At 39.7% G+C, this 19,915-nt stretch overlaps 1 protein-coding gene across 1 annotated transcript in view; it reads left to right on the top strand.

Moving 5' to 3' along the window:
• The window catches only part of TRPC4 (transient receptor potential cation channel subfamily C member 4), a gene marked incomplete at both ends in the record, with an annotated part of 106,034 nt that overhangs the window by 59,562 nt on the left and 26,557 nt on the right, over positions 1 to 19,915 (top strand). The window contains 2 exons of the mRNA XM_082005727.1: positions 2,511 to 2,847; positions 19,737 to 19,876. Coding sequence (XP_081861853.1) covers positions 2,511 to 2,847; positions 19,737 to 19,876 — 477 coding nt within the window. The remainder of the gene's footprint in view (positions 1 to 2,510; positions 2,848 to 19,736; positions 19,877 to 19,915) is intronic.

Below are 19,915 nucleotides of genomic sequence, written 5' to 3' on the forward strand. Positions count from 1 at the left end.
ACTAGTGTCTGGTAGGCAAATATGTCTCTGCTAAGGACACCGGCATTTCATTAACATACACTAGGTTTGAATTTGGCTCAGGCTGACATTTCTGACAAGATCCAGACATATAGAAAGATGCATGCTGACTCTCTTTTCATTCCAAGCCAAATAACATTTTCTACCAGTAGTAATCCCAGTGATTTCAGAAACTGTTTGAGAAGTTACCCATAGCTCATCCCCAAATGAACTGGGCTCCTGTGGTTGTAAGTATTATCAAAATAATGTAAAATCCAAAACTAGGTGCATTTGATGGGACTTTTAATCCGAAAATTATTTGTGTAAATTTACAATTTATTATTTAATAAGATAAAGAAGTTTCTACATAGCTTTCTTAAGTCTTCAGCTAATGATTTCATCCAATGTATGTATATATGCATTTGTGTAACCATATTTGGTTTGCATGGCAAGGTTTTGGTAGCAGGGGAGATACAGGGGTGGCTTCTGTGGGAAGCTGCTGGAAGCTTCCCCTGTGTCTGATAGAGCCAATGCAGCCAGCTATGAGACAGACCCACCACTGGCCAAGGCCGAGCCCATCAGCGATGGTGGGGATAGCACCTCTGGGAGAGCAGAGTTAAGAAGGGGAAAAAAAATCTGCACAAATTGCAGCCGGAGAGAGGAGTGAGAACACGTGAGAGGAACAGCCCTGCAGCCCCCAGGTCAGTGCAGAAGGAGGGGCAGGAGGGGCTCCAGGTGCCGGAGCAGAGATTCCCCGGCAGCTCCTGGGGAAGCCCATGGTGAGGCCGGCTGTGCCCCTGCAGCCCATGGAGCTCCACGGGGGAGCAGATCTGCACCTGCAGGCTGGGGAGGGCCCCACGCCAGAGCAGCAGGATGCCCAAAGGAGGCTGTGACCCCGTGGGAAGCCCACGCTGGAGCAGGCTCCTGGCAGGACCTGTGGCCCCATGGAGAGGAGCCCAGGCTGGAGCAGGGTTGCTGGCAGGACTTGTGACCCCGTGGGGGACCCACACTGGAGCAGCCTGTTCCTGAAGGACGGCACCCATGGGGGGACCCAGGCTGGAGCAGTTCGTGAAGAACTGCAGCCCATGGGAAGGACCCACACTGGAGAAGTCCATGGAGGACTGTGTCCTGTGGGAGGGACCCCACGCTGGAGCAGGGGCAGAGTGTGAGGAGTCCTCCCCTGAGGAGGAAGGAGCGGCAGAAGAAACGTGTGATGAACTGATTGCAACCCCCATTCCCCGACCCCCTGTGCCACCTTGGGGGAGAAGGTAGGGAAAATGAGGAGTGAAGTTGAGCCCAGGAAGAAGGGAAGGGTGGGGAGAAGGTGTTTTAGGATCTGGTTTTATTTCTTATTACCATACTATGATTTGATTGGCAACAAGTTAAATTATTTTTTTCCAAGTTGAGTCTGTATTGCTGTTATGGTGAATGATCTGTCTCTCTCCTTATCTCGACCCACAAGCCTTTAATTATATTTTCTCTACACTGTCCAGCTGAGGAGGGGTAGTTGTAGAGCGGCTTGCACTTCTAGCCAACATCAACCCACTATAGTAACATAAGGAAAATGCTGTTTATCTTTCTTTCTTTTTTTAAAACCAAAATGCGATAACTCTGGCTCCCTTTGATGCATATGTTGCTTCTATTCTATATCTCTTATGTCAAGTCTTGCATGCTGCTACTCTATGTCCACTTTATAAAAGAAAGCATTAGGGAAAATAGGAACTAGTGATAAAATAAAAATATTATATAAACCCCTTAAATCTTCTTTGAAAAGATGTCTGAAAAAGTTTAAATATTTACTGGTTTTGCGTTTTTTTTGGTGAAATTCAATTTTAAGGACCATACTGTAAAAACTGAAATCACACCATGGAGAACGGACAGACCATAAAATATTCTACAGGATAGGAATATATCTTGACAAGGATTAGTGAAGCACTGGGGAATGCTAGTGCTTGGTTTGTATTGTGCAAGCATTATGTAATGTATGAGTAAGAGTTTTGTTGGTATAAAAGCATGTAAGCCTGATTTTTAGAGAATTAGCAGGGAACATACTGAGAATATGTCATGCCTGGCTGTGGAATTCGGATTCACTGTTACAGATCTCAGTTGTGCTTTTCATTTTCATAGTGACTTCCACCTCACATTCTGTGGATTCTCCACAAATGTTGCTGGTTGAATAATGGAACTATTTGTGAACTTGTTTTTCAATTTGAAATCGGCTTTTGAGGTACATGTGTTTTACAGTCTATTGGGTCCTTGTGTACTCAACTGATGGGGAAGTCAAGCTCTATTGTGAAAAGTGAATTTTGATTTGAATTTTTGCACTGAAGGAAGGGCAGGCTGACCCATCCCTATCTTACGGGTATAATCAGTATGAGTGGGCTTGCACAGGCTTATTTTTAATTTTTTTAAATCTCTGTCCAAATGTTACTTACAGTAACACACATAGCATGGAAATAACTTTACAGAGGTATCAAGGAACTAACCGTCTTCCTTTCTTCTTCTCTCTGTAGTTTGTTGCTCAGCCCAACTGCCAGCAGCTGCTTGCATCCCGCTGGTACGATGAGTTCCCCGGATGGAGGAGGCGACACTGGGCTGTGAAGATGTTGACATGTGTTGTGATAGGACTCCTTTTCCCAGTCTTCTCTGTGTGCTACCTGATAGCTCCCAAAAGCCCATTAGGGCTGTTCATCAGAAAACCATTTATCAAATTTATCTGCCATACTGCATCCTACTTGACTTTTCTGTTCCTGCTGTTGCTTGCCTCTCAGCACATTGACAGGTCAGACTTGAGCATGCAGGGACCACCACCAACCATCGTCGAGTGGATGATATTACCGTGGGTCCTGGGTAAATGTATTACTAAAGAAAATACAGTGAAAAGTGTTTTGACTCCTTTAGTTTTGCCATGCATTCCTGAGGCAGGAAGATATGGTAGAAAGTTCTGTCATGAATTATTGACCTACCAAAACAGGCAAATGGTCCATCTCCTCCAATACCTAGAAAAAGTAGTAGACAACTTGAGAAGACTTTAAAAATCCAAAGGATCACCACCTGATATATTACAGTCAGGGAAAACAAAAGATATCAGGGGTTCCTTCCTGTGATTAAGCAGTGCCCTGAAACATGCATGTTCATATTCTTTTTAATATCTATTTTCTCCAGGCCAGAAATTATTCTGATTCTTCTAAGTGTCCATTTTTTTTCTTTGTTAGTCTACTTTTAAAAAAGGGTCCCTTTGCCATGATAATTATTTTTCATGTATTAGAATGAGGCACAGTGTCATTTCTGGAGTGTTATCACAAACCTTAGTTACCTAAAGTATGCTTCTTTCTAATATGACAGACCCACCTATTGCAAATAGTGCTGACCAGCGTTTTCAGTTGAGTATTTTCATTAAAATATGCACGCAGGGTTTTTCTTCTGTGCAAAACCATTGATGAGAACTTGTCACTCAACTTCAAACAAAACATTTTACACCAGAAGGAATAAGAAAATCCCCTAGCATTTTTAAAATGGGGGAAAAGATTCCCACTCTGGTCTCATAGTTTAAAATAAAAATTTCAGTCTGGGATTATTGAAAGCCTGCTTTGCATGGGCCGTGTCAACCTTTAAGCTCTTCCTGTGTGATTGCTTAGTCCTATCAAATTGTTCTATCTTAGGTCCTCCCTACCTTTGTATGTCTCCCCTGCTAGATGGTATCTCTCGGTGTGCCATGGTCTCTCCCCTGTTTCTTATTTTTGGAACTAGCACAAGTTGAACCACGTCAGGCCAGATATACTTGGTCTTGACTGAAGTGAAGTTGCAGAAGGAGGGACTTAGTAGCCTTAACTGCAAGAATTTAAGTTTGATATCTGCATTTAAATTGTCATCACATAGACAAGTTCATGCACAAACTATTCTTAAATGTTTTGGTGGTGTTTTGATACTGTTAACGTCTCTCAGAGCTTTCCATTAAGACGCTGTTTCTCTTCACTTTTGCAACTTTTCCCAAACACCTGGCTTTTTTTAGAGCAACCAAACTGACAAGGCTTTTAGCATCATTGATATATAATTTACAATGCACTGTTGAATTTATATACACTAATTGGCAGTGCCTGGTGTTCCAGATAAGAATGAATCAGTGGCTTTTTCTCTATACATTCCTCGGTAGAGCACTGTGGGAAGCAGGAGGCAGGGCTACATCTGTTTTTCACGTAAGCAAACAAGCATGCATGACTGAAGACCTTGTGTATATTTACTTGTTGGGAACCTCTCAGAAGGACCTGCCTTCCACAGATGAACTGCGTTCTGAAATAACCTCATGATAGCACAGAATAACACAGTCCTCACCACCAGCCTTCACTGTAAGGTGTGTTGTCCTTCGCTAGGTAAATATTGGTACTAACATTAAAAAAAGCCAGTATCTAGTATTGTTGCAAAGGAATTAATCAGTCTGGCAGGCTGCTTAGAATGACATTTCCTACAGAAAAGTCAGACTAACTTCAGTGGGTGAGAGTCACATTTTAAAATTAAAAAAAAGATTCCTCCGGTAAATTTTCTCAGTTTTGTAGCATCAAGAAGTAAGAGAGAGACCAATATAAAGCTCATTAGTTTGATACATTACTTCCTTAGAAATAAATGCTACAATGCTGGGAGGAACGAGAGGGTCTTCTGCACTGTCCTGTACTCAGAGGAGATATTAATAGCTTTTCTGTCTGGCCTTCCAAAATAGCAGGTGGTCAGTATCTATCCAGCTTTCACAGTATCCTGAGGCTGAAGGACAATAAGAACAAATGCATAGCTGACACAGAGACCTTGACATGCCAAAGTAGGTTTTATCATTAACCTATCTTTTTAAAGAAAAAAATTAAAGCTCAGAGCAAAAGGCACAATTTGAAAAGGGTAAGAACTAGTTTCAGTTAAAGGCAGTTCTGAGATTTTGATGACCAGTTCCCCTCCAGAAAACGTGCAGTGGGAAGAGGAAGAACCTCCACTGCCCTCAACCTCTGACACTGTTGTTTTCTTAGGAAAGGGTTTAAGTAACTCATCATCCCAAAGCACTTGTTTGAAGAAGCCGTTAACCCTGAGAATTATGACTATCAAGATGATTATCATTTCTAAAAGCAGCATTAATATTTGCAGTATAGACTCATATGGTCAGATTATGCCGGTACTGCCTGTGCTGAATAAGCCCTTCCTCTGCAAGCAGTACAGGTCACGCCAAGGGAACTGCTTGCATAAACAAATATTCATGAGCATGAATAAAGATCAATAGTCAGATACCATGTGATCAAATAGTTTGTGGTTAATCTAGACTGTAATGTTCAGAGAAACTGTGCCATCCAAAATCTCTTCCATCTAAACCGGTTTATTGTACACACTGATCTCTAGCACTTCCTAACTGGTGGTTTCCTGTAGTTCCAGTTTCATGTTTACTGGGTTCAGCTTTCAGGCTTTGGTTGCTGCAGTGCCTTAGCCCACCCAAATAATAAGGCCCCAGATTCACCCATCATAATCTCAGGCAATTCATTAGGTACCTAAGTTCCCTCTGTCATTGAAGGAGACAGACACACATCTCCACAGGACGCTTCAGCTCACAGCATGTGATGAGCATGACCATTTCAGCTTTGTTTTGTTTTGTTTTGTTAAAGGAATTAATCTCAGCAAAAACCTGCTGTTCAGGTTTTTGTGAGTATGTAATATTCACTTACATACAAACTGTGGCCTAGTAATTTTTTAATAAACTAAATACTTTTATTTAATTCTTCATCAATAGGCTAAGGTTAGTTTCCAGGCCACAATTTAGTCTGTTGTCTCATTTCTTCAAATTACACAGTTATGCAGTATCCTTAAAAAGAGTAAATGCAGCACTTGAATTACACAAGGGAGTGTAAATCTGTGGTACATAGATAATATCTTTGCATTTTCTGGATATAGAGAAAAAATGCTGAAGTCTGAGACAAAACTAATGTGGCTCTAAGGTTACAGTTTTTCTCTGAAATTGGAAACACGACCAAGTAAATGCTTTTCCCAAAGCAAAAGTTATCCTGGAGCAGCTACAGCATGTCAAAACTATTAACATTTTAAACAATAGAATTCTTTGCTTGTCTTTTAATTCAAATAGCTCTGCATGTAATTTGATTTTAATAGCTACCTCCCCTAAAATGAAAAGAGGAAGAGGAGCTCTATTTTCCAGGCTTCTCATCGACATGAATTTCAGCGTATGTTTATTTCTTAAGAAGTTTCAAGATTGTCCATAACGATCTAAGCTCTCCAACAATCAAACAATAATTAGCATTTGCCTACTACTATGTAATAGAAAACTGAATGTGCATAATTAGCACATATTAGAAGTGTCACTAGAGTAGGAGGCTCAGAGGAAAAACCTGTATTGGGCTACATTTCCATGGAGACTATCGATTTTACATTTAAAAAGTCTCTTAAGGAAAATTCTGCATTAATTTTGTCTTTTACATGATTAAATGATTACACAAGTGGTGTTAAGGTATGTGGTGATTATCCATGGAACAATAAATCAGTATAACAAGGTTAATATTATAGCTTTAAGAAACAGTTCTGGAAAAATCTCTCAGTAAGAAGAGACAGAATCTGCTGTCCTTGCATTTAAACAAATAAGAAACAAGGTTTTGCCAGTAAGTAAAATTAATCTTGTTTTTCTTATTAGCTGTTGATTCAGGTCTCCCAAGCATCCCAGATGCTTCACACTACAGAAACATAGGCCTGTTTCCTATACTTGAGAATCTGTCACCACTGAAATGGTGACAGATTCTCAAGTATAGGAAAAACAAGAACCCCATCTTGTGAAAAAAAAACTGAGGAAGAACAATATTTTCCATCATCAAATTCCCCATCGAGTTGCTGAGTGGCCTCTGAGCAATATAACAGTGATGCAAAAGGGAAATCAAATAAGACCCAGCTTCACCCTGTGTGCCTTGACTGCAGCTCACGTAAGGATCATACTGATCCCTTGTAGACCTGCAATACCTGTTCTGCTCTAAACCCTAGCTTCAAACCTAAGAGTGACCATGCTAAATGTCCTCACAGTGGCCATTTGGCTTACAGGAGAATGCTATAAAATTCAGAGGAGAAAACCAACAAGCAGATAAATTTGGTGCCTAGTAGATGGGGTAAAAAGCTGCTTGCCAGTTGTTTGGGGTTGCTGCAGCAAAAAGAACATATTTTAGGCAAATTTGTTTAGATGATTTTTTTGCTCTTTTATGGGCATCTTCAAATGTTCATCATAATTATGTTGTTCAGAATAGTGCCTGAAGCAGGAATGCAGCCTTACTGGATCTCTTTAACAATGTGTTCCCCGTCCTTTCTGTCAGAGTGGTTTATACTGTTGGAGTATGTGAATCGATAGAGAATGTGAATGTTTGAGAACTGTTCAGACTGCAAACGTTTGTGGTCAGCAAACTGCTAGTAGGATGTATGGGAGAGTACAGTCATGTCAGTACTTAGCACAATGTACATCCAGACTGATGGCACAGCAAGACGCTTCAGATAAAGTGATCATAGAGATGGTAAGTACACTGTGCATCATCTTCTAAATTTGGTCAAGAAAGTGGTGTGTAAAAAATTAAACAGTTAGTACAAATTGATGTGTTCCAGGGAGCAGAGATAAAGGATAATGTGGACAGCAAGATGAAACAGTACATAACCAGTAGTGACAAATAAAGTGCAGAAGAGGAAAATAATTCGAGACAAAGCTGGAACACAACATCAGTCAGAAAGAAAGATAATGCACATAATGACCACTCAAGTCCATTTAGTCCAAACTACTGCTCAACATAGGCTAACTACAAAGATAGATCAGATGATTATTCGAGTTCTTGTCCAGTCAAATCTTGAGTTTCTCCAGGGATGGATATTCCACCTCCTCTCTCAGCAACCTGTGCCTGTGTCTAGCCACTGGTGCGCTTTTTTCCTAGTATCAGCTGGAATATCCCATGCCACAATGTGCAACCATTACCTCTTGTCCTTCCAATGTGCACCTCTACGTCAAGTCTGACTCCAGTTATTCATTAGCAGCAATTTAATTAGTGGATGATAGCAGTAATATCCCTCCTTTTCTCTAGGCTGAACAAACCCAGCTCCCTCAGCCTCTTGTACATCATGTGGTCCAGCCCTCAGTCACCTTTATGGCCTTTCACTAGGTTCACTTCAGTCAGTTAATACCTCTTTTTGTTTAGGATCTCAAAACTGGACCCACTAATGAAATTATTTATTTAAACGTCAGGAGAGCCACTTCTTGTTAGGATTGCCTGACTCTTACTCAGGTAATTGTAGGTTTACCAGGTTTTAAATATTTAAGATTAACATTTTCTATGTAGGTGATTTTATTTTATTCTTTGATTGTTGGTGGTGTTTGCTGATATGTATCTTTGTGTGTTTAAGATTTAATCTAGAATGGTGTTGCCATTCCCAAAACTGAGGCCAAAGAAAAACATTTTGATTATGATTAAAAAAATCAGGAGACTTTTTCTTTAGGAAAACACTTTCAATGGTGCCATGACCTCCAGTTAAATATGAGTAGCCACATGTATTTTTTGCTATTCTAGTAAAAATTTATCTGAAATTTGAAAAGCCTTTGCAAATGTGTCTTCTGTCTAAAATGGAGCTATAAACTGTGCTTTGGTTCCTGAATCCCATCCATAGTGACAAACCAGTCATGATCAGTAGCTGCTAGTCACAGTGGCAGAGACGTGATATTTGGACAAGGATACCCCTGCACTTAGCAAACTTGGAAGCTTTTACTTTATCTTGTCTTCAAATTCTTTCCCTAAGCATTCAGGCTAGATGGAATAGTGCTCTGCCTGTCTTTAATGGCCTTTTACAGTTTTTAAATAGAATACAAAAAAATAAAGGGAGTTGTCTTCCTTAACAATGACTCTCTGAATGTTCATTTTATACACACTTTTATTAGCTATGGAAAACTTTCTTCCAACAGGCAATGCCTTAGAGCTGCAACCAAGGGCACAGCTTTTACAAAAGTTTTACAAATTTACAATTTTTTTATTATAAAATAATCATATATAGACAAGTATTCAGTGCAATCAGATGTTTTCTTGCAATCATAATTTTGCTGATGAAAGCAGGTTTTGGCAGGATCCTGAGATGCTCTTTGGACTTCAGTCCTGTTTTCAATTGAGTAGCATTGTGCTTGCTCCTGTAGCATTCAAATATTTCACATTTTAACATTGCAATCATATAGCTTGAGGATAAAGAAAACAGAAAAGGCCTGCAGTGTGTGTGCAAAGCCTAGTTTTGATGCTTTTGCTTCCTAGCTGGGGCCCTTAGTAAGGAGGCTAAAGACACCTGTTTGTTAGATTTTTTGTCTTTACTTATCTCTCCTTAAGTTTCCCTTTCTCCCGTTTTTAGCAGAAGTAGTGAATGTTTCAACCCCACAACATTATTCCGGATCTAGTATTCCTGGGATAGAGGTTCAGTCTTGCCTCAGGCTGAGAAAAGGCAGGTTTCCAGTTCCCTGTGCAAGAATTTTAACCATAAAGCAGCAGTGCCAAACATTCACACTATTCTTGGGAGATATAGTTTAAGCATTTCAGGAAAGGAAGATATTTTGGATGCTGAAACTCAGTCTAATGTAGACATCTAAGTGCTGGTGAGACGCAGCACAGTGTTTGAGACTCATTCCTCTTCCCAATTCCTGCTGTTCCTCTTACCCAGGCTCTCTTAGCACTCAGTATTCACAGGCTGTGGACCTCAGCTAGGCGCGTGAAACTCAAAGTGAGCATAAAATGCAGTTACAGGGAATTTAGGTCTCTTGCATGGTGAATCTTACTTTCAGTGCTGTGTACTTAGTTTAGACAATGAATCACAGAATATTTCAATGACTAAACCCCTTAATGGGACTGGGCTCCCAAATACGAATTTTTGATCCTCAGTATTGAGATGTTCAAATCCTTACGTGTCTAACAAGAGAGAGGGGGATGAGCAGTTTCCTACATCCCTAAATATCCACTTACGGCCTTGCCTAGAGCTGCACATATGATGCCAAGTCAAACCGTGCAGGACTCTCAGAGCTTTTGAGCAATGCTATAAGGGCCTTTCTGTGTTTCACAGACAAGCTATAGGTTCATTTTTTCTGCCTGCAGGTCTTGTATCCCTTTATGGATCTAAGCCTTGTGCACGCTTAAAAACGGTATTTCTTACTATTAACTACCTGATAAGAATATCTTCATTATACTATTCTAGCAACATCAAGGGAATGTAGCAAGTGCTGCCAAAGGTAAGGAAGATGCAGATGTTTGGAGATACAACACTTTAATGAATATTAGATTGCAGGATTGTACACATTGGATACATATTGCTTTATAAATTAAGGCTCTCTGTGGTAATAGTTAAGATATAAGCCTTGCTCCTTAACATTTCCATAATACTTTTGTGAAAGCAAGAAACTCTTCTCTGTATTAAATCAATTTTAAAAATACGTGCCACAGACAGTTTCAATGAAACCATGGAGATTAAAGGGTAACAAGTAAAATTATGCATCCTCCACTTGTCATGTAAACTTGTTGAACTTAACAGAGGTTTACAAGCAGTAAATGAGGATATACTTTTTCTTTAAAGAGGTTTACAGACTCCTATGCAAAAGTACCTGAGAGAATGGATCAATACTTCTGGCTGGCTAAATTTCTGTCTACAACATTACTGTAAAGCAGAGTTCAAAAGCAGAGATGTGCAGAATTTCTGTACTCTGTCTCCATATTTAGGTACCTGTCCATAGCCCCTTACTCCAAACTCAGACATTTAGCAAGTTTGGTTGTTATGAATTGGGAAATTAAATAAAAGTAAACATAAAGAAATCAACTCAAGTGCCCACAAAGAGGCACCTGGTCCCATTTTTGAAGTTCGATATACTCACAGAGAGACTGTACCTACGATAAATACCCTATGGAAAACCTGTACCTTTTTTGGCAATGCATGCGGTGGCCAGCTTGGATACACAGGACATCTAAAATGGCACTAGACACTTCTAAGTACATGGTACATTCCAAAAATACAGTATCTTTCATGTTTCTCTAGATCATGACAACTACACCATCACCATCTACAGTCCACTGGTTGGAGGGCTTAGCTGCATGACCGCATGACCCTGAAATGGTTTGGATGAGCATCTTGGATTAATTTGAGCTTTATTAACCCCACTAGCCAACTCTTATTGAACATAACAGTGAATCCAGAGTTACAATTTATTTTTGCATATTAGGACATTAGACATTTTTTCTTGGCTTATATTCCTATTCTTTACTAAAACCCTGTTTTACAGAGGCAAAAATATAGAAGAAAAAGGGCCAATAATGTTAAGATAGATGTAGGAAGTTGTCTCCTTTAATCTTCCAGTATGATAATGAACTACAATTCATTTGCATTTCAGAACATTTTGCAAAGGAAATTCAAAAGACTGCTTAAAACATTTTAACTGCTAATTACATGTATTTGCATTTGGCATTTATATGAGTACTGTGAAAGGCAGACTTCTTGCTATTCAAGTTATGAAAGAAAGTGTGTGGTCTGAAGGTACTGGCTACTGTTCCTTCTAAAGATACCAGGTTAAGGGAACAGCTATCCCACTTAGATGGATGCCTTACTGCAAAATATTCAAACAATTGAACAATGTGAAGCTCTTGCACTAAATGGTGAAACTAAGCCATAAGTATTTGAGGGGTTGTGCAATGCTCATTGTCCAAATCTCCTTCCAGGGGAGGTTTAGATTGGATATTAGGAAAAATTTCTTCACTGAGAGAGTGGTCAGGCATTGGAACAGGCTGCCCAGGGAGGTGGTGGAGTCGCCATCTCTGGAAGTGTTCAAAAAACGTGTGGATGTGGCGCTTCAGGACATGGTTTAGGGGACACAGTGGCGCTGGATTAATGGTTGGAGTTGATGATCTTGAAGGTCCTTTCCAACCTAGTGATTCTGTGATTCTGTGAAACTGTTTGCACCTGCCATTCCATAGTGGATGAAATATATATATAACACCGTAATTCATAATGCCATGCCTAGACCAGTTTCATTTGCATCTGATCACTGTTTCTTAGAAATTATACTTTTCCTTGAACAGAAGAGTAAATGCACTGCTGGTGCCCTGGATGCTCTCAGCTCTGATACAGTATAGTTCATCCAAAAAGCTCAAATTCTCCATAATCCCTGTATTGTTCATTACCTTTTCACTGCACTCCAGAGGCATTACTAAACTCATCTTCACTGCTTCTATGGGGGAAGGAATTAAATTCAATTGTACAGATAAGAAAGTGAAGACAAAGAATGAATTGAGGTTAGATATTAAGTATTCTCAGTGTTGTGTGCACAGATAATTTAAACCAGCAATTCCCAGACTCAGATTGCTTGAGTATAACTGTTCTGGGAACAGAGTTGGGACATAAATGGTGCCTCTGGGCATGTCATTTCCAGCTCTTTGCCTGATCTGACACAGGACTCAGACACTGTGCGCAGTTGTTCCCCTCCCAAACACCTGTTTCCCTCTTCCCCAGGGGAAAGCTGAAGGCGTGCTTTTGATTTTGTGCATGTTCCTTTGAAATAGCTGTATTCTGTTAACAAAATATGCCTCAGAGATTGGGAGCCCCTGAATTATGCCAGGATGCCTCTCTGTTCTTCTTGTTACCTTCATATACCTTCAGCAGAGATCAGTTCATCAGCCCAGGTGTAAAACAGAAGAGATATTTCAAGCCTTATCAATGCTCACTGAATTCCCTGGAATGACTTTCCTTTGCTTCAGAGAGCTTTAGATGATTAGCAACTTGTCTCACTTCTTGTTGTATCTGTGATAAACTCTATATCTCATAGTAGAGCAAAGTTGAATTTGTCAAACGGTTTCACAGTCCAGTGAAAATATGTTCTCCAAGAAGCATACTGAAAGGTTGTTGAACTTGGCATGCAGAGATTGACCCTGAGGAACCTTTTGCTTCCCATCACTTAATTTGTAAGGAACAAAAATAGCACAGAGCAACCAACCTTTTGCGGGAAAGGTAAGGACAAAATTAGCTAGGAATTCACAAATCTTTTCAAAACCAAAAATAGTTCAGGATACTGCCTTTCGTATCTTTCTTTGGCAAATCTTGATGTTATTATTTACAGAGCGACTTTAACAATAATTATAAACAACAAAAAGCAGTGTTGTGGAGATGGCATCACGTTTTTGTGAATTTTTACAGTTGGTGGAAAATTTATTTGATTTTTGTAGTTGCTCAAGATTCAGTACAAGAAAGGAATTTAGACAAGGTGTATCTAGGATTTTTTGTCTTAGAATTGAATACAACTTTGAGTGGATTTCATAGGAGAGGGTTTTTTTGTTGTTTGTTTCTTTTGCATGGGAATGAGAGACATGCTCCTTAGGAGTAAAATCACAGGTCTCAGTAGCTGCAGATTGATAATGAGATCAGTCAGGATAGATCCAGAATTTTTACCATCTGAAAGTTATCAGCTGCCAGCCTGCACAAAAGGATATAGCGTCTAACACAAGGTTTTATCCAAAGGGGCAGAGAACATTCATAATAATATTGAACTGCTGCCCTGGTTAAGGTTGCAAGGTGTGAGTGTGCAAACTGAGTCTTACTTTATGAACAAAAACGTAGGTCTACATTTTTTTAAAAGGCATTTCAGTGTCTAACATCCAAAGATTTCAAGACTGGAAATACAGCTCCAAAATCTAAGTCTATAGATAAATATATAAAATAAAATCTAGCCTTATCAGTGTATATTTATTGATGTATCTGCATATACAAAAATCCATGGATTGATCATATGTAGTATGTGATATCCATTACTCAGTTCTTAAAGATTTTTAAAAGTCTTATGAGGTAATTTTCATAGAATCATAGAACCATAGAAAAGTTTGGGTTGGAAGGGACCTAATGAAAGATGATATTTTTCTAACAAAATTCTTACTGTATTTCAGTGTCTTTTGTTCTTCAGTAAGAAGTATTTTAATTTCTATCCATTTTTGGGGGGTTGGATAAAATTTATTTTTACAATATGTCAGGTTTATTTTAGAAGAAATAACTTTTTTCATCAATGTTCAGAAATATTTACTGCAAAAAGAAAACATATTTAGCACACAGATCCCATTTTTTCTCCAAATTTATTTTATCGGATCTATTTTAGTTCCTTTCTTGCATCAAGCAGACTGGACTTCAGTCAAATTTGTGTTGATCAGCTTGCATGTATAATACTTCACAATGCTATACGAAACGTCTCCATGGTGTCTGTCATTCCTAGGGCCTCATGTGATCTGTGGGATTCTTGCCCTAAATTTATGTGTATTTGATCCCATTAAAACCATGGAGTGTTTAATGAAATTTGTTTCTATCATCTCAGCCTCTTTCAAAATATCCATGCTGTTATTTCTCCGTTACTGCTCCAGCATCTAGTTATAAACAATGCAATAAATGCTTGAAAGTCTCACCTTCAACTTTTCAATTTAAGCCTTGATTAATGAGGTGGAAGAGCTGCATAATGTTGGTAATTTCCTTTCAAGTGGCAATAAATGATAAAAGCAGGTTGATGGGGAGTGGATAACTGAGGGTATAAGATGCAGGTGTGAAATCTAGTTGATGTGGAGAGATAGGAAGGACACAGTTGGAGCAGAGAGACAACCAGAATCTAGCAAAGATTATCCAGCTAAAACAGTGAAATCTGTTCTGGGTGGAATTATTTCCACTAAATACAGGCACCTGGAAGTTAGACATCTGTTTTAATTCAGCCTAATCCTCCATGGCTCCCTTTTCAGTCAATGGGAAGATTGAGCCACCTGCAGATGACCGGATTATTGCCTTGGAGATGCTTGTTTCCTCCCAGGGAGGTAGAGAGCACTTTGGGCAATGAACTTGTCCCCAGCCTGACTGTCTAAAGGCTCTTGCTTTTAGATCTACCCCTTGTATTTGGCTGGTTCCTCTTAACAGTTTTTCCCCAGTACCTGTGTGCAGGCTGGTGATGTCCCCTCTGCTTTGTTGAGATGTTGTCTTTCTTGCTGCTGAACACATAGCTCTGACATGAGCTCTGTCACCATGTGATGACATTGCTTCTTTGGCACATTAATAGGCAGACAGAGCCTGGACTCTAGATCTCTTTCCTCCTTGTAATAATGCACACATCAAATAGTCTTGTCACTGCATGTCTTCTCCTCTTCTGTTATATCAAGTTGTATTTTGGAATTGCCCAATTCTCCTTAGATAATAAAGTCAGGTTGTGTCCAGTCTTCTAAATGGAAAAGGGAAGTGTGCAAGGTCACAGAGATAATGCTGCCCTAATCTCTGTATGTCTTTTTCTTTTTTTAAAAAAAAGGCTTTGATCTCAGCTTTCATCATGAAATTTTCCTGGAGTTGTGGATTTTGGCAATCAACTTTAGAATTTTGTAACTGCAAAGATTTACCTTCAAAATGACATGTCTGGGAAGCTTTACTGTGCATGCATAGATTGTGTAGCATCCATCAGTCAGCCTAGCTTCAAGTTCTCTGGAGTCCATAAGATGAGCTACGGATATCATCTATCTAGACTTCTGTAAGGCCTTTGACATGGTCCCCCACAACTTCCTTCTCTCTAAATTGGAGAGAGAGGGATTTGATGGGTGAACTGTTGGGTGGATGAGGAATTGGTTAGATGGTCGCATCCAGAGGGTAGTGGTCAATGGCTCAATGTCCAGATGGAGATCAGTGATTAGTGGTGTCCCTCGGGGGTCTGTACTGGGACCGATACCGTTTAATGTCTTCATCAATGACATAGACAGTGGGATTGAGTGCATCTTCAGCAAGTTTGCAGATGACACGCCTGAGGACTGGATGCCATCCAGAGGGACATGGACAAGTTCAAGACGTGAACCCATGTGAACATCATGAGGTTCAAGAAGGCCATGTGCAGGGTCCTGCACATGGGTCAGGGCAACCCCTGGTATTAATACAGGCTGGACAAGGAAGGGAATGAGAGCAGCCCTGCCAAGAAGGACTTGGGGGTACTGGCAGATGAAAAGCTGGACAGGAGCCAGCAATGTGTGCTCGCAGCCCGGAAGGCCAGCTGTCTCCTGTGCTACATCCAAAAACGCGTGGCCAGCAGGTTGAGGGAGGTGATTCTGCCCCTCTACTTCGCTCTCCTGAGACCCCACCTGGAGTCCTGAACCCAGCTCTGGAGGCCTTAACACAGAAAAGACATGGACCTGTTGGAGCCAGACCAGAGGAGGGCCACAAAACTGATCAGCAGGATGGAACACCTCTCCTCTAAGGACAGGCCAAGAGAGTTGGAGTTGTTCAGCCTGGAGAAGAGAAGGCTCAAGGGAGACCTTAGTGCAGCGTTAGTGCAACTTAAAGGGGGCTTATAAGAAAGATGAGGGCAGACTTTTTAGCAGGGCCTGTAGTGATAGGACAAGGGGTAATGGTTTTAAACTAAAAGAGGGTAGATTTTGACTTGATATAAGGACGAAATTTTTCAAAATAAGAGTGGTGAAACACTGGCACAGGTTGCCCAGAGAGGTGGTATAGATGTCCCATCCCTGGAAACATTCTAGGTCAGGTTGGACAGGGCTCTGAGCAATGTGATTTAGTTGAACATGTAAAGATGCTCATTGCATGGGAATTGAACTAGGTCCCTTAAAGGCCCCTTCCAACCCAAAGATTCTATGATTCTATAGGATATCAGTAACTGTATTTATATATGTAGTTTGCACTTAGATTCTTTGTCTGTCAAGAGAGAGTAAACCATCACATCTTCAGTACATCAAACAAAAATGTAGCATTTCCAGTTTTCCATATATCATTTGTTTGAAAAGAACAAGCTCTGCATCAGGATGAACATAAAAGTTGTCTTGATCCAAGACATTTAGAACCACCACCATTACCATGTTAAATTATACCCTGAGCGTTCAGCTACCAAGTGACTTCAGCATTACTGGTAGTTTGGATTAGTTGTGTTTCTAATTCAAAATGATCAAATTTACAATAGTCATATACTTTCTTCCACTATTCTATAATAGGTCAGTATTTCTCTGTTAGTGTCAACTTTACATTTCATTTTCTGAAGCCCAGGAAGTGCTTGGAAGAAGAGTCTGGCTTTTCACTCACAAAACAGATCAAATCCAGCAGCATTAGTCAGCATTTCTTTTTCAATCTTTACATAATTCTATTATATTTTAGGCAGTGCTATCAAATCATATGATGCTGAGCAACAGTCTTACAGAGAACAGCCTTGTTGCATTTGTGTCAGTTCATGTCTTTGGTTGTGAATCATAGAATATCTTGGCAGAATACATTAATGAACCTACAGCCTCTTGCTTAAACATTCATCTTATTCATCATCCCAACCTATTTCTGCTCTGTTTATAAAGTGTATTTTAACAGGAATGCTTAACTGTGATGAATTACAAAAGAGTTTATTTAATTCTATGAATGTGTAATGATACCCGTAAAGCCTTTTTATTTGGGGATTTTCTATCAATGAACTGTCTGCTTGCTGTGCTGTAACAGTCTTCCCAGAGTCAAGATCCTGAAGCTACATCTGTATTTTTAAATAAAAAAGACCAGGGAACTGTTCTCTAACACTGAGATTTAGGGGCCATATCCATATCACATACCATTTGGCTTAAAGTCTAGCCTGGAGCCAGGTCTTCTCAGGCTCCTGTGGCACAATGGTTATTTTTATGAGCTGTTCTGCAGTTGGAGCAGGGGTGATTCAGAGCGGTGTGTGAAATGTGAGGGGTATACTGCAGCCCACAAAACACGTTATGCCTAAAAGGTAGTGGACGAGTACGCAGGGTTATTTGCAAGTACACGGACTGTGTGTTGAAGGTTGGAGGGGACTGTGGAAGGAAAGGGAAGCCAGACCTGCTGTCGTCATGTTCATACTGTGTGTCAGGAGTGACCAGCTCTTTGAACAGTAAGTGGTTGAGTCATTTCATTGGTTGAAACAGGCAGGCATTTAGGAGCCTGCCTAGTAGCCCTGCGAAGGTGTGTTCCCTTTGTGATGGCACTTGGGCAGTTAACAGCAGCAGTGGATGCTGTTAGTGGATATTGACCCCTGCCATGCAATACTGTTCAACTGTTTTCTAACCGTGACTCATCACAATTTATTGCAGCTTGAAAATAAATGTTAGATTCTTAACAGTGCTGTATTTTGTGTATTAGCTTTATCTGATAACCTAGAGATGGAGTTGAAATCATCCTGTCTAGGCTATTGTAAACACTGAAATGGGCATATCCCACTTTCTTGTCTACATGCTCCCACCATGGTCCTTTCTCAGAATGTGTTCCCGCAGCTCTGCAGAATGCTGAAATAGTGATGGTGGCATGGGTGAAAATGAACCCTCTGAAAATAAAAGTTGCTGGACCAATCAGATGATTCAGATACTCCTGAGGCTTGTGATTACTGATGATGACACACAGAAACAAGATGGGAACATGTGGTTGAGATTTGAGGGGAGAAGGTAGTGAGGAAGGGAACCTTTCCTTTTGAAAGCAATCAGGAGACAGAAAGACTCAAGCCAAAACACTACAAAATGAAATTGTACTCCTCCCATCTATACCCCTCCTGCCTTCCAAATAACTCGGGAACCTACCTGGCACAAACAAGAATAGACCAGGAATTACTTCTTAGCAACTGTTTGAGAGAAGACACAAGTTTTCTATGCAGTCAGCTAGAAGACCATTGAGACAAAATGTTGCGATTCAGTGTGAATTAAGCCTAGACTAGAGTGATGCAGGACCCTATAGGCCCCTGCATGAAATCTGTTCAACGTTTTCTATGTGATAAGCAGGTGGAGAAAATCCATGTTGAATTAACTGTATCTCAACTCCTGTATGTGAGAGACCAGACTCTGTTGTGGTGAATTTTGTCCCTTTAATAAGCAACAAAGTAAGAAGTTTTTTTAAGAAAAGAATTTACTGTGAAAAATTAAAAATGCTATTGGTGTTATCAAAAAATTTCCATAGATAATATGAAATATGCATCGAAATGTTCCATGTTGTTTTATCATACCATATTGTACAATAATGTGGAGTATATTCTTCAGAGAGGTTTTAATGTTTTTAGCATTAGAAAATCACTACCTGTTTTTTTCTGGACCTGTTAAATCAAGTCCATGTCAGACAACCTGCAAAATTTCCTATTGGGATTGAATATTTCTGTATCACTTTGCGTCCAGTGCAATGCATGCTTTGCACACCTGAAAACATTTTCCATTCCTTCATGTCCCAAAGGAAGGAATCAACAAAAAATATTCTGCTGGAGACTCTACTCTTTCCTATGGAAAAGAGAGACTTTAGGTCAGCATTGACAACAATAGAAGTTCTTTTCCTTATTGTGTGCATTCCAACTGAAATAAATTAATGTGTTGGATTGACTCCTGCAGTCATAAATTTTCCAGTTTGAATTATATTGCAGCAGATACCAAGAACAGAGCTGGCAGTGGTGACTGGTTTAAGACCCTTTTTATACTTGTTAGTATATGATGGGAAAAGAGATTGAAGAAAGCCAAAGAAATTTCCCTTGTACAAGCAGATGTTTGTTTGTTTGTTTTTTTCCCTCACAAATTAATTCCGAAAACATTAATGGGAAGATAAATCTCACCTAACTAGATGTATATTTCAGAGCATTTCTCCACCTTGCCTTTATAATTAATGTAAGGAGAATCAATCCATTATGAGATAAGTGTCTAGAATAGTCACAGCCTTTTTTATTTAATATTCATGCTTAATGAATTATGTTCTATTTACAGGTTTTATCTGGGGTGAAATTAAACAGATGTGGGATGGTGGACTACAGGACTACATTCATGACTGGTGGAACCTCATGGATTTTGTAATGAATTCCTTGTACTTAGCAACAATCTCTTTGAAAATTGTTGCATTTTCAAAGGTAAACTTTTTTAAAAAAAATTCAGCAAAATATTTAAGA

Source organism: Phaethon aethereus (genome assembly GCF_964289735.1).
Source record: "Phaethon aethereus genome assembly, chromosome: 1".
NCBI lineage: Eukaryota > Metazoa > Chordata > Aves > Phaethontiformes > Phaethontidae > Phaethon > Phaethon aethereus.